The sequence below is a fragment of the Aspergillus lucknowensis genome (assembly GCF_044049455.1).
Source record: "Aspergillus lucknowensis strain CBS 449.75 chromosome Unknown BJX67scaffold_4, whole genome shotgun sequence".
Lineage (NCBI taxonomy): Eukaryota > Fungi > Ascomycota > Eurotiomycetes > Eurotiales > Aspergillaceae > Aspergillus > Aspergillus lucknowensis.
The window spans coordinates 310,598-323,698 of NW_027263548.1; the positions used below are offsets into that span (position 1 = coordinate 310,598).

Genomic DNA, 13,101 nt, shown 5'->3' on the forward strand with positions numbered 1-13,101 from the left:
AGGAACAGGTGGAAAATGGACGCGGAGCAGAGGCGGCGGTCGTGGATGCCCCAGGCATCATTTTCCGCCTCTCACAGTCTGGTCTCATCTCAAACCCTCTTTCTATTGCTGCCGAAGTCTACCATTGGTACTTTACATTTTCTCCCTGCTCTGCTATGGCTAGAAATCAGTAAGGTCTCCCACCCCTCTTACTCATTGTAGTAGTCGATCCCGCGGGCCCGACCCGCCGAACTTCTGCAGACAGCTACGAATACCGGATACAGAATCAAGGCAACAAGATCAATTGATTTGTTTCACTCTTCTAACAAAAGGAATTACGTCTTTGTCTCTCTGCTCTCCTTAACGTGCCAGATACAAAACCAAGCACAGCTGTTTTCTCATATGTGTATGTACAGCGCCTCGACGTCCTGGGCGACGCATAAGGAGTCGTGCCTGGGAAAACGGCAAATATTAGGCCCCGAGCAACCGCGTACGGATGGATTATCGTCCATTCGACGAGCCATGCATCAATATTTTCTGTGCATGGCGGTGTATGGGGCTTCCTCAGATTGTGCAGGAGAACGGGGCGACAGATTAAAAGACGGTAAGGCTGAAAGGTAAGGGTGCTCGATAAGAGAAGATGCTTGCGGATGAGGTATCATAGGAGTAACTCGACAAGATGTCCAAGTGCGGTGAAGATCAGTCAAAGATTCGTTGAGGACATAGGAGAGTTCCGAAGAGAGTGGTCGGAAAGGAAAGACCGGTCGTGGCGGTGTTAGTTGGTGACGTGCGCTGATGAGATGCAATCAGCCTCAGGTAGATGGTTGATGTGGTTGTCCGTCGTAGTAAATGAGATGCTAGTTGGAGGATTGGGCGGGAATGGAGGTGAGGTTTAAAGAGAGGTGAAGCGAGTGTAGCTGAGCTTGGACCGCAAAAACGCAAGGTGCCTTGAGTCGAGTACAACCCCTAAATGATTTTTCAAAGTTCTCGAATGCAAAAAGGACCCCCAACACCAATATTTCATAAATCATTCGACCAATGGATTATCCAAGAATCAAAGGTCGACAAAACCCTTACAACAGGGCGTGTGTGGAAAGATCCACGAGAAAGAGAGATTGTTTAAGCCGTTACCATGAACGTTAGTAAGAAAGCATACGGCGGCCTGCCACTCGTGAGTTAGAGCTGTCGTTGAAGGGAGAAGCAAGAAGCCTGCGATCACTGGAATTGTTTCGGCATCTTCCTGTCGGGCTATCTTCCATTTCAGTGGACTGTTGGCCAAAGGCGAAAGTTTGGGCTCGACTAAGTTTGGATCGCTGTTTGACCTTTCCCAGGCCGCGCTCGCAATCAAATTCGTGTTCTTTAGCAGACATTTCGACGTAGTTTTGGGGAAAGCAATGTGATCGATGCTCAGCATAGAATGCACTGTATCCCCCATCCAAGATGTACATATCGGGGTAAGAGAGCTGCGGGTACTGGTCCACATTGTAAGCACGATCCCGGTGGCGAATATACTTGGCCATAAGTGGTGCCCTATGTACTGAATATTCGCAGTGAAAGATTAACGCGGTCCGTGTTTGGGGGTTTGCAAAGAGTTCCGCTGCCAGGCTCTCCTTGTCATTGTAATTGTGAGCGCCGACGATGTGCCCGCCATCGTATTCATATTCGAACCGGCAATCAATGATCATGATGTTGTCAAAAATCTCGTTGAACTTCCCATCCTTGAGCTCCACGAGGGTAGCCTTGTCGATACGAGGTAGGTTGTCTGCTTGCTCCTCAGGGATGAAGTGAGGAAGCTGCAGAGGTTGTGTTCCTTCAATGTCGCTAATGGACTGGAGTGGTGCATTTGATGTATAACAGGCCTCTTTCTCGGCAATAACATCCTCGGGGTGCTCAAACATACTTAGGGAGCGTCGGCATTGCTTCCGGGGACGCATGTTCAAGTGCGAGCTTTTCCGGATTGATGCTGCAGATGGTGACCCATTCCCACGAACGTGGCTTCCACTGCATCCAAATGGTGCCCTCGACCGCGGATTAGACGCAGTGCCGCTGGAAGAATTATTCCGCGTCAAGGGTCGTTCGCGCTGAGGGGATTCGCCAAACATGTCCTCCAGCGACGCTGCTACGCCCAGTGACGTCTTGTTGATCCCTTTGGTGTGGAACTTGAATGGGGGTCCTTGGCTCTCTGGGGCGGGTTTCACCATTCCCAATTGAAAAGATTGCGCTTTAGCCCTAGCTAAGCTAGGCCGTAAGAACGTCGGACGTCTTCTCCTGCAAGCACACAAGCTATTAGAACCCCACAGCCAAAAGCATAATCTCTCCGTGTGGAAATATTCCCTTACTCTTGTTGGCCATCCTTCTGTGGCACTGTTGGTGACTCCGGAATGAGACCTTCGGCATTTGACATCATACTTGTGTCCATGGGTGAGCTCTTTAGCGTGGGGGAGTTGAGTTCAATTTCCGTTGCGATGGTGAACGCAGGCTTGTGGGGTAATGGGGACATGTCCATGATATCCATCGCTGGGGCAGGTGACGAAGATGGTAGTGGAGGAGTGGTCATCGCATCTTCTATATATGTGTTAGGTCGGTCCCGACCACTTCAAGAGGAAAGGCGGCGTCTTACCATGTCTATTTCCGTTGCCAAACAGACACGCGGAGAACAAAGATCGCCGTGGCGTAGCAACTTGCGGGCTAAGTTACTTTGTGTTAGCATTAATTCTTTCTCAACCCTACGAACAAAGCGGAAGAAAGAAAGAAAAGAAAGTTGACGGCGAACCTCTGATCAATGTGAAAATTCTGAGACAAATCCGCAGCAAGGCTAGCTGTCGGAGAAGGACCTCCAACAGCCCTCACATTGAAATAGTCACCCTGGGATCTCTTCATGGACAGGTCCTTGAAGTTGAATCCACTTGTACCCAAGCCCGATATAGGACTAAATCCATGGCAAGAGGTCGGCGCGTCCGAGCGAAAGCGATGCCCAAAGAGTACGGATGGAGGCTGCATAGCAGCCAAGGGGGAAGAGTGTTCCATGACTGCAGAAGCTGGCTTCCCTCTCAGCCCTGAAGCCCAGTCCAAAATCCCAAGAAACGAAGTCCTGCGAACCCGGGATGCTATCTATCTGGGCATACGCTACGGCGGCAAGGATGGATGGATGCAGTCACAGTAAACTACACGGTCCGAGTTTCCCAATCGCAGAAAGTGGGATCCTGGCGTGAGCAAATCCTTCAAACCCGTTCCGAACTCGCAGCGGACCAGCATGTACCGGGTGCCTCCTGGTCACGAAACCAAGCCTAGAGCGACATGACTGGCGGGCCGAGGTAGGGCAAAGATGGAGGGGGATGAGATATCGGGGCGGGGAAGAGCTATGGAGAGCACGGAAATCATCAGCAAACCGCCCAAGGGGAGAGGAGTGTGGTACGCGAAAGCAATGGGGGCTAGATACCGAGCAGCGAAGAGGATGAGGGCGAGGAGGGTGTGAGAGGCCGAGGAGAGGCCGGGATGAGGTCGAGGCCTTGAGAGGAGGGAGGGAAGAAGGTGACGGCTTCAAGAAGAAGAGAAGAGAGGAGGAAGAAGAAGGAAAACGGCCTGGGAAAAGTGAAGCTGAAGGGTCGGACTTGTTGCAATGGCAACGCAAAGTGGGGAGGGATCTCCAGATGCTCAGAGGAGCGGAGCTCAGGCGACGGTTGCTGGACAGCCCGAACCAGCAAACCGCCGGGGGTCTCCAGGGCGGCGGTTCCTCCTTTCAAGGCGAAACGACCAGCAGATTTTCAGCTCCTTCTTTCTTCTTTAATCCTCGCAGAATCGCACTCTACGACAAGTATTTCCCATGGTCTTCAGGACTGACAGTTGGAAAGATTCGGACATTATTGAACTCTGCATACCGAACAGGTACGATACAGGCAGGATACATCCGGCAGCAGACGAGGTGTCACACTGTCGTCAGCGACCGTCACTGTGCCCCAGGCGCTCAGTCTCTCGGTCTCGTTGCCAGGGCTCCCCTTGCCGCCAGCTCAGCGCTAGTTCCCGCCCAGCGTATCAGCGCAGGGATGGACCTGGCGAGGCTGACCACTGGCCGTCCAGGGCTGGCTGAAGCACGATCCAGAAGGATGCGCGCTGGCAGTTCCTGGCTTTCGTCTTGACAGGCGTGCCTGTGTAACTTCATACCGTGAGCTTGAAAGATGAACAGCTCTCGTTTCTTTGTGAGCTTTTCTTGCAAGAGAATTAAGTTCAGGTCATCCAACTCAGTTCCTGGCATATGCGAGGCAATCAAGTGCTATAATTAACCCCCTTCCTCCAAAGGAGCCTCACCGGTTTCCTCAGGGCGCTGGATGAAGATTCCTGCCCTGGGTGTGCCGTGTCTTTGAAATTTTCCGCCTTACCCACTTTGCCGCATCATTCCCAAGGCCAGAACAGGAGATCGCATCTCATAAAAATTCTCCACCTACTCCACATGCTCGGAAAAAGAGCTGCGCGGCTGAGTTTGGTTCGATTCTCCCAAGAACCAGAGAAGCCCGTCCCTGCACAGTCGCTCTCTCTCTTGTTTTCGAGAGGAGCGTTCGTCGCCCATTATTGCTGCGATTCTCTGGTGTCCAGGACGAACGCCTCCAGGAGCAAGGAACTCATTCCGATCGGAAAAAGCATGCGTGAATCATGATTCGAATTTTGCTTCAGTGCTCCGCTTGACGATCGCCCCTCCTGGAATCCTACATGCCCATTATTGCCCCCAGCTCGCTCATCCCCAGGGCGCCCGCTGTTGGTCTTCCATCGTGCTGCGTGCTGCGCAGACACCGATTTCGCGAAGAGTCCCTGCATAGGGATGCCATCCCTTCCTAGTTTTGACCAAACTATTTCTGCGTGCTCCCTCTGTCAAAATCTCTCGTTGCGCGGCGAATTGCCCACATAATTCGAGGGGATTTGGAGCTAATCGATTATCGGAGTTCCGGACGGCACGTCTGAGGCAGCTGCCTTGTCGCTTGACCAGAGAACTCACCAAATCAAGCTCAATGTCACCAAACTCCTCAAGCCTGGCACCGACATGAGGGGCATTGGTTTCCGTCCTGATGTCGGGGCTTATCATCGCTCTTCTTGGTCGAAACGGCTCCACGTTCAACAACATCGCCCACATTTCCACTCCAAGATCTCATCCTCCAGCCGTGCTCTCATCTGATCGGTGGTGATCGAACCTCGGAGACCCTCCTTCTGGAATAGTTCAATCAAGAATCAAGCTCTTGGCGATTCAGCTCGCCCGAAAGCTCTGCCACACTTGCTGTGATTCGCGTTTCGGGCTGTTCTTGCAACAAAAGCCCCTCATCACAAACACTTTTCACGAGCCCCTCATTGACGAGACGCCCGTCGATTCCGGCCACAGTCTCCTTCCACCCGGAAGACATCGGGGTTCTTTACTCCAAATCACCTGTACCACCGCGGCCGATTTGTCTTTCCTGCGCGCGTGGCTTTTCTGCCGGTCCGCGAAATCCATCCCGTACCGGCACAGAAAAAGATGGTGATCCAAGACAGGCCTCGCGTTGCTTGCACCTGTGTCCGACCAATCTCCTGTCTTGAGCATCCGAAATTCGAAAATCGGTGATGATCGGCTGCCGAGACCATTTCATGGAGTCAACAACCCCACGACACGGCTGATGTGAGACGAACAACTTCCTCCCACGAGAAACTTGGCCCTGGTGAGGCCGAGCGATGGTCATGATGACAATTGTTTTGGTCAATTGATGTTGTGCAGATATCACAACAAGAAGGAGCCCTGCCATTGGCGCGTCAGGCAAGCTTCAAACACGCATGTGCGGGGTCGCAGCCAGGATTCTCAGGCTCATTGGGCCATGTGGGCTGTCTGAGCGCCCATCTCCCTGCAAGCAAACCTCTGCCTGCAACTTTATCTCGTCATCTTGTGATTCTCTCACTGGCTCGGCTGCCTTCCAACTTTCGGCGGTCCTCAACGACGTTACATGGATTGGACCAACTGGAAGGCTCCCTCCCGAGCTAGAATTACTGGAACCTTACCAGCCGTTCCCCTTTCCCGTGTCAGCGAGGAGTCCTCTCTGCTCCGCAAAGCACGTGCTGCTCTTGGGTGATCAAGAATCAGGTCCCCGAAGGAGTTGCTTGCTTTTCCCTCGACTTCCCTCAGTCAACTAGAGAGACCGCACACCAATAGTTCATTCTTAGCCTGTTTGCTCGCTCGTCGGGCTTGAGAATTCAATTCATCCACCCATTCATGGATGGATTACGCTTTTACCCGCTTGTACCTAGTCTAGTCGATATTCGGGAGCGATCTGCGTAACTCGTCGTATGCAGTCAAGATCTCAGTGTCTGCCCATGTGTTAACACTGTGAGGTCGCAAGAGTCTCTTGGGAACAGAGCCAAAGAGCCGAGATCCTCCACCCATGGACTATTTTTCGAGGCTCGTGCGGAAGCCAATTCCCACCCTTGCCCTCATAAGGCGAACATGGTTTGACGAGCTGAGCCGATCGAGACAAGGTGGGTAAGGCAAAACTTGTGCACATTACCATGAACGGTCATTCATTCTCTTCAGGCTCAAGGCAACATACCCAAGCTTATTTCAATTGTGCATCACAAAACTCCCAGAGATAATCATGTTTCTGCATGCCTTGCAGCCTGTGTTCATATTTTGAAAGAGGACCCACCCTGGCCGTCTGCTCCTTTGAAAGAAAATGTAGGTCTCTACATAAACTTCGGCTCATCAAATAATACCTGCCTCCTGACAGGCGTGTTCGCAGATCAAGCTTCTCTAGGCACGCATATTTAGAACAGAGTCAAGTTCGTCTCACCATGTCTAAAAGTTTATCATCTTTGATATAATTCAACCAGCTACGGTATTGGCATGCAGTTGCTATACAAACTTTACAAGATAAAGAAACGTCAGCACCACAATGCAGTTCGACTTTAAATCCGCGGGGAATGCAAAGCTCGGCAGAATCGAGAGAGCAGTTCGACGGTGAACCTGACAACTTGAAGTTTGAACCCCTTCATACCCCTTGCGCCCTAACCAAGCCAGCCACCCCCAGATTTGGATCTTTCCTGCAGAATTCCACGGCAAGGACCCATCACAGATATGCCGCCCTTGCACGAGAACCCATATTTCCACCTCAAAAACGGACGCTATCGATTTCCCTGGGCACCCGAACAGGCTGTCGCCTGTAGGACTTACTACTGGGGTAGGTATGCTGTAGCCCCCACCCATTCTGTACCTTGAAGGTGGCCAACGCTTGATTCCGTTCGCCTAGCATGCCTCCTCATAGCTTGTTCAAGCTGGTACGGGGTATCAAGGCAAGCGAAGCTGGCTCGGAAGAAGCGCCCGGAATTTACGGCCGGCATGGTAGCCTCTATCTCCCAATCGCTATGTTCTTTTACTAGACATTGGATTACTATATAGGGTATCGCCTTGCTACGCATTCAAAAGGCTTGCGAGTGTGTTCAGTACATGCTTGTGGATTTGACGTTCTCGTTGGGATAGTAACGATGGGAGATGCAGCCCAGCTGACCTGTTCTGCAGGCCGGTCACCACATGCCTCTGAGCAATCAGAACGTCTAATTCGCTGGCACTCTTCCAACTTAAGCTGGAACCGGCTCCTTCGACTTCGCATACTTGGTAGGTATAAAGATAGGCTTCATTAGACGGCGTAGGGCTCCTTTGCAATCCTGTTTTGGCCATAACCGAAGTTGGAGCCGGCTCTATCTCATCTCCGTGCCTTCCGGGGATAAATAGAGACTGAATGGTCATCTGTTTTATGAATGCACCAGCAAATAGTTTGGTGAGTTCACTCATTTGGTTCCTTGCACTTTTGGGTATACATTATATGCCGAATACTCTCAGTCAGGGGACACACGAAGTCCTACGAAGATGATACCGCCATAGAGGGTAGCAAATTGTAATTTGTTACAGATATTAATCCCACCAGCGCTCACCCAGGAAATATTATGTAGCGTCTAGAAAAAATCTGGAAGCTCGCCTGAACCATGGAGCATTTTAATTGTCAGTGGCGCGATTATCCCTGCGTCAAAATATGTTTTAAGGCCCCGCAGCTTCAACAACGGCATCACCAGATTCGAATTTACGAACAGCGGGAAGCAAACTTGTATCGTCAACATCTAGGTATTAACTTGGCTAAAGCCTCACTTCCCTTCTTTCTGAGCTCCTCGTGGCTCAATTGTGAAGCTCTGGGCGAGCACGCCGCCCGTGACAAACATACTTCCTAAATCGGTAGATGAACACCTGAGGCCTGAATATGATAACGCTAGTCCGTTTTAGTCCAATCTCCGTAAATTTTCGCCGCAACTGAGAGATCCAAATAATAATCCACCGGGAGAACAAGCTCGCTCCAAAGCTCATATACACAATTCTCCTCATTCTCCCGCATATAGCTGAACCAGCCGTACGGGAGAAGGAAGGCAGAAAAAAAAAAAGAATAGAAAGGAGGGCTGGGCTGATTCCACCAACAACAATGGCTCAGAAAGAGGGAACCTCCAAAAAGCGGCGGCGCGAGCCCGTTAACGTCGACACAAAGCTGGTCGAGATCTACGAGGACCTCACCAGCGAGAACGACGAGATCAGGCTGAAAGCCGCGCAGGCGCTTGTGTCGCAGTTCACGGCCGACAAGAAGCCGGCCGATGATGAGCAGATCCGGAAGACGCTGCAGAGACTGTTTCGCGGGCTTTGTAGTAGTCGCAAGGCGGCGCGGATTGGGTTCTCGATTGCTCTGACGGAGGTTCTAGCTCAGGTTTTCTCGGCGGAGGCGTTGGCGTTGAGGGGGGGTTCTTCTGAGATTACGGTTCCCGGTGTGTTGGGCATCTGGGAGGGTGTTTCGAATGCTTCGGGGAGTGAGTCGGGACAGGTATGGACTGGATTCTGTTGGTTCTGGTTGTTTGGTTGTGTGGATGCTGTTGCTGACGCTCTGGTTAGGAACAAAGAGACCATCATTTTGGACGGCTTTTTGGCGCGGAGGCTATTATTAAGTCTGGGATTCTCTTCAGTCCGAAGAGTCTGATTCCCGAATGGACGAAAGTCCTAGAGTTGGTCTTTGAACTGGCCAAGAAGAAGCCGTGGGTTCGGGAGGAGTGTGGCTGGATTATCTACCGCGCTATCTACGATCTATCTGCCCAGAAAGCTGATACCCAGGTTGTGGAGGTTGCGCTTGAGAAACTCTGCTCTGGGGATCTGACGCGGACCCCTGAGGGTGTTGCCATCTGGGTTGCTGCTAAGGATTGTTTCCCGGGAATCGGTTTCCCAGGTAAAGTCTGGAAACATGATGACCCATTGGACTCGAAGGAGAGGACCCAGCTGGCTAAGGTCATGAAGGAGTCCTCCACTAGCGAGTCTTCGGGCGAGGCTGAAGGCGGCGCTAAGGTGTCTGGTGTGTGGAACTCCAAGCTTCACTTTGCTTGGGATGCTGTGGTTAAGACCCTCAGCTCCGTGCCGACTAAGGAGGCTTCGAAAATTAAAGCATCTTCTAACCGCCTTAGCTTCTCTGATTTCTGGGCGGAAGTTGTCGACAGTAAGTTTCTCCACCTGCCAATAGATTTGGCGTTCTATCTAACGGTTTCTAGATGGCCTTTTTGCGTCCGCTTCATCTGAAGAGCGGAAGTACTGGGGTTTCCTCCTCTTCATCAAAGTACTCAACGAGCACAACCTCCAACTCGCTTCCCTCGTCTTCACAAAGAACTTGGTCCGGTGTCTTACAAACCAGCTCGCCGTCGAAGACAGATATCTGCACCGAATGGCCGTCAAAGCCACGAAGGCAATCCAGGCCCGCGTATCAAAGGAGCCAGAATTTGCAGCTGCCTCTGTCAAAGGCCTGATGGGCTCCGCGGGCTCGATCAACTTCGATCAAGTCACGAAAACAAAGACAGTCGAGAAAATTGTGTCGGAGGCTAACGTGGAAGCTCTTAACCAAATCCTCCCCCTCTTTGAGCAACTCATCGCATCACCAGGAACCAGCGAGAGCAAGGCTGCCGCATCAAGTCGTCAAGTTCTAGCTGGGTTGCTTCTGTCGATGGTCCGATCTCGCGTCTCTGCTAGCGATGCGGCGGATCAAGCGTCCGAGGCGGCTCTCGAGAGGGTCCTGGTCATATTTGCCCGATTTGCCTATTTCACGAGCGAGGAAAAAAAGGGTGGCGTTCAGCCCCCGCTCACTCAGCAGACCCAGGAATTGTTCCGCAGCAGGATCAACTCGTGTCTTAATAGCATCATTGCGGCTCAGAAACACGCTACTACGTTGCCGTATGCGATTGTTCGCAAAATCCGTGATGCGGCCAAGTCTGAGGAGTATGGGAAATTCATCATTGCCATGGATGACGTTCTGAAGGAGTCCGTGAAAGGTGCTTTTAAGGCGTTGAAGAAGCTATCGAGCATGGTGAGACGCTCTGTTCCTCGACGTATGACTTGAGTACTAAAGATATCTAGGATAAGAAAACCGGCACAACCGGCGTTGACGCCTTTAAGCTCCTATACTCCATGACAATCCTCCAGGTCTACAACGGCGATGCCGATGCCGTGTCGATGCTGGATGAGCTCGACTTCTGCTACGCCAAAATCTTCGGCGACAAGAAGTCGAAGACGGGGGAAGAAACCTCGGAAGCCTCAGATGCGTTGGTAGAGATTCTTCTGAGCTTTGCGTCGAAGCCCTCACAGCTTTTCCGCCGCATGAGTGAGCAGGTCTTTGCAGTGTTTGCTCCAAATGTTACGGCCACCGGGTTGGAGTCTTTGATCTCGGTATGAACCTTCTCCACTATTCCCGGACAAAGCTAATGTAACTAGATCCTCGAAGCCAAAGAAGGCCTCGCAGGCCAACAGGAAATGTTCGACCAACAAGATGACCAAGCAGGCGAAGACGAAGACGAAGATGAAGACATGATCGACGCCGACGAGGAGGACAGCGACGTCGAAATTATTAATCCCGAAGACAACTCAGCCTCGGAGGCCTCCTCCTCGGGAGGCGAAGCGTCCGAAGAAGAAGAAGAAGAGGACGAAGAAGATGCAGCCGAAATCGCCGCCTTCGAAGCAAAACTTGCCTCCGCCCTCGGCACGCACCGCGCAGACCAAGATCTGAAAGAAGACGACTCAGGCTCCGACTCAGACGCCGACATGAACGACGATGAGATGGAAGCCGTCGACACGCAGCTCGCAAAAGTCTTCCAAGCGCGGCGCGACGCGCTCAGCAAAAAGAAAGACAAGAAGGACGCGAAGGAGACGATGGTGAATTTCAAGAACCGCGTCCTCGACCTCCTCGAGATCTACGTGAAGAAGTGCCACTCGAGTCTTCTGGCGCTCGATCTTATCCTTCCGCTGCTCCGCCTCACGCGGCGGTCGACGGTGAAGCAGGTTAGCAATAAGGCTAATGCTGTGTTGCGGGAGTATACGAAGCTTTGCAAGGGGTCGTCGGTTCCGGGTCTTGGGTCGGAGAATTTGGAATCCGTTTGGAGCTTGTTGAGGGATATCCATGGGGAGGCGATGCATAGTGGGCCGCTGGTGCATGGGTCGGGTTGCAGCCAGGCGAGTCTGCTTGTTGTGAAGGTGTTGGTTGCGCATGACAAAGAGACTGTCCGTGGCGTTGTGGATGTGTATGGGGAGACGAGGAAGGCCCAGCTTCTCAGTCGGAAGTGTCATGTGCAGCCATCTTTCTTCACAGATTGGAATAATTGGTGTGTCTCTGCGAGTAAGCAGATGAAGAATTAGCCTTTATACAGAGGCCGTGTATGCATAGGAAGGAAAAAAGCGAATAATGTACTATAGACTATGAACCTAGCTGAAAAGAATTTTATTAATCGCCCGTTGCTCAACGCCATACATAGCACATAAGTCAATAAATCATAGATCACATCTCACAGAATTGAGACTCAGTTAGAACCCCTTTATATACTGATGCCCCGTGGTCTCCTCAAGGACCTCAAACTTCATTCCAACCCGCACCTCCCCCTCCCCCCTCGGCGCCCCCAACATCCCAAAGCAAGGCTTATACTTCAACCCCGGATCCACACGCCGGTAGCTCATCATAGTGTCCCACGGCTGCGTCCTGTGCTTCTCCGCCGTGACGGGGTCAACATTTGGGACCTGGCATCGTCCACATCGCGCCACGATGTCGAACGTCAGGCTAGCGCCGTCCTCCCCCTCGCCTCCCGCAGTCCCGGGAGAAGAAATCCTCACGGTCTTCCACGAATCCTCCACCCAGGGCGCTTCCCTGTCCCCTCTGATAATGATATTCGGTCTAAATCGCTCAATCGTAATCGCTTCGTGCCCGCCACTCTTCAACCTGCTGTTCAACTCATCGATCGAAGCCTGCGAAGCGATGAGAACGGGATGCACGTCCGGGAAATTCGTGCTCTGCACGCGGCCCAACAATCTGGGATCCCCATTCCCCTTCAAAATCCGCGCCGTAGGACCCTTGTACACTAGCACTACATCACGGTTGAGGAACTTCGAGAAGAGCTGGTTCACTCCGACAGACGGGTTATAGATGTACCCATCCGTAACGGTATCCCAGATCTGGACATCAGACGCTAAGGTCGTGTTTTCCTCTAGCCAGGCGGCGCTGGGCCGTGAGGGGATAGCAATCTCAGCCTTCTCGTCCTTGATATCGGCTGTAGAGAGCAAGAGCTCCTCTCCGTCGTCGCTGATGCCGGTCAATATCCGGGTCATCTCGGGGATTTGACGGATCGTGAGGAAGACGTGTGTCGTTGCATCGACGAGCATCCAGCGGCGGTCGAGGTCGAGGCCCGTCGTGCGGAGCTTCGAGCTTGGGACTTCGAACCCGCGGCATGATTTTATGGGGTATACGCGGAGAGAGAGGATTTCGCTGGGCTTTTGGGAGGGCGTTTTCTTGCCAAGGCGGAGGAGGCGGCGGAGAGTGCTGGTTTGGTTGTTGGAGCGGAGGGCTGGCAGGAGCCATGGTGTGAGGGCTAGGAGGAGGAGGAGAGGTACGTAGAGGAGCGGCGTCATTAGGTAGGTTGGAGTTCAGGCGTGCTGGAATAGATGTGCTGGATTGATTAATGGAAGTTATATCCAGGTAAGGTATTTTGCCAGAGGAATTCCGCGGTGCTGTCCCGTAGTTGACCGCCTTGGGAAATATATCGGGGAACATTAAAAGGAGAGAATGCCAC

The 13,101-nt window shown here is 52.2% G+C and overlaps 4 protein-coding genes across 4 annotated transcripts; 2 read left to right on the plus strand and 2 right to left on the minus strand.

Moving 5' to 3' along the window:
- Positions 1-645: 645 nt before the first annotated feature.
- On the minus strand, positions 646-3,277 carry nimT (putative tyrosine protein phosphatase MIH1). The gene is made up of 4 exons (XM_071025621.1): positions 2,753-3,277; positions 2,600-2,667; positions 2,319-2,541; positions 646-2,247 (listed from the first exon to the last, which is right to left on the minus strand). Exons 1-4 carry the CDS (start codon positions 3,004-3,006, stop codon positions 1,119-1,121), a joined length of 1,674 nt encoding a protein of 557 aa, XP_070889969.1. The 5' UTR covers positions 3,007-3,277; the 3' UTR covers positions 646-1,118.
- A 105-nt stretch (positions 3,278-3,382) lies between these two features.
- BJX67DRAFT_212710 (uncharacterized protein) lies at positions 3,383-4,271 on the plus strand. The gene has a single exon (XM_071025622.1). It carries the CDS (start codon positions 3,630-3,632, stop codon positions 4,113-4,115), a length of 486 nt encoding a protein of 161 aa, XP_070889970.1. The 5' UTR covers positions 3,383-3,629; the 3' UTR covers positions 4,116-4,271.
- Positions 4,272-8,310: 4,039 nt separating this feature from the next.
- Positions 8,311-11,902, plus strand: BJX67DRAFT_343268 (DNA-directed DNA polymerase POL5). Its single transcript, XM_071028131.1, has 5 exons — positions 8,311-8,840; positions 8,909-9,500; positions 9,553-10,358; positions 10,409-10,717; positions 10,763-11,902. Exons 1-5 carry the CDS (start codon positions 8,451-8,453, stop codon positions 11,678-11,680), a joined length of 3,015 nt encoding a protein of 1,004 aa, XP_070889971.1. The 5' UTR covers positions 8,311-8,450; the 3' UTR covers positions 11,681-11,902.
- On the minus strand, positions 11,729-13,096 carry BJX67DRAFT_212755 (MOSC domain-containing protein). Its single transcript, XM_071025623.1, has one exon. It carries the CDS (start codon positions 12,938-12,940, stop codon positions 11,846-11,848), a length of 1,095 nt encoding a protein of 364 aa, XP_070889972.1. The 5' UTR covers positions 12,941-13,096; the 3' UTR covers positions 11,729-11,845.
- Between the last annotated feature and the right edge of the window lie 5 nt (positions 13,097-13,101).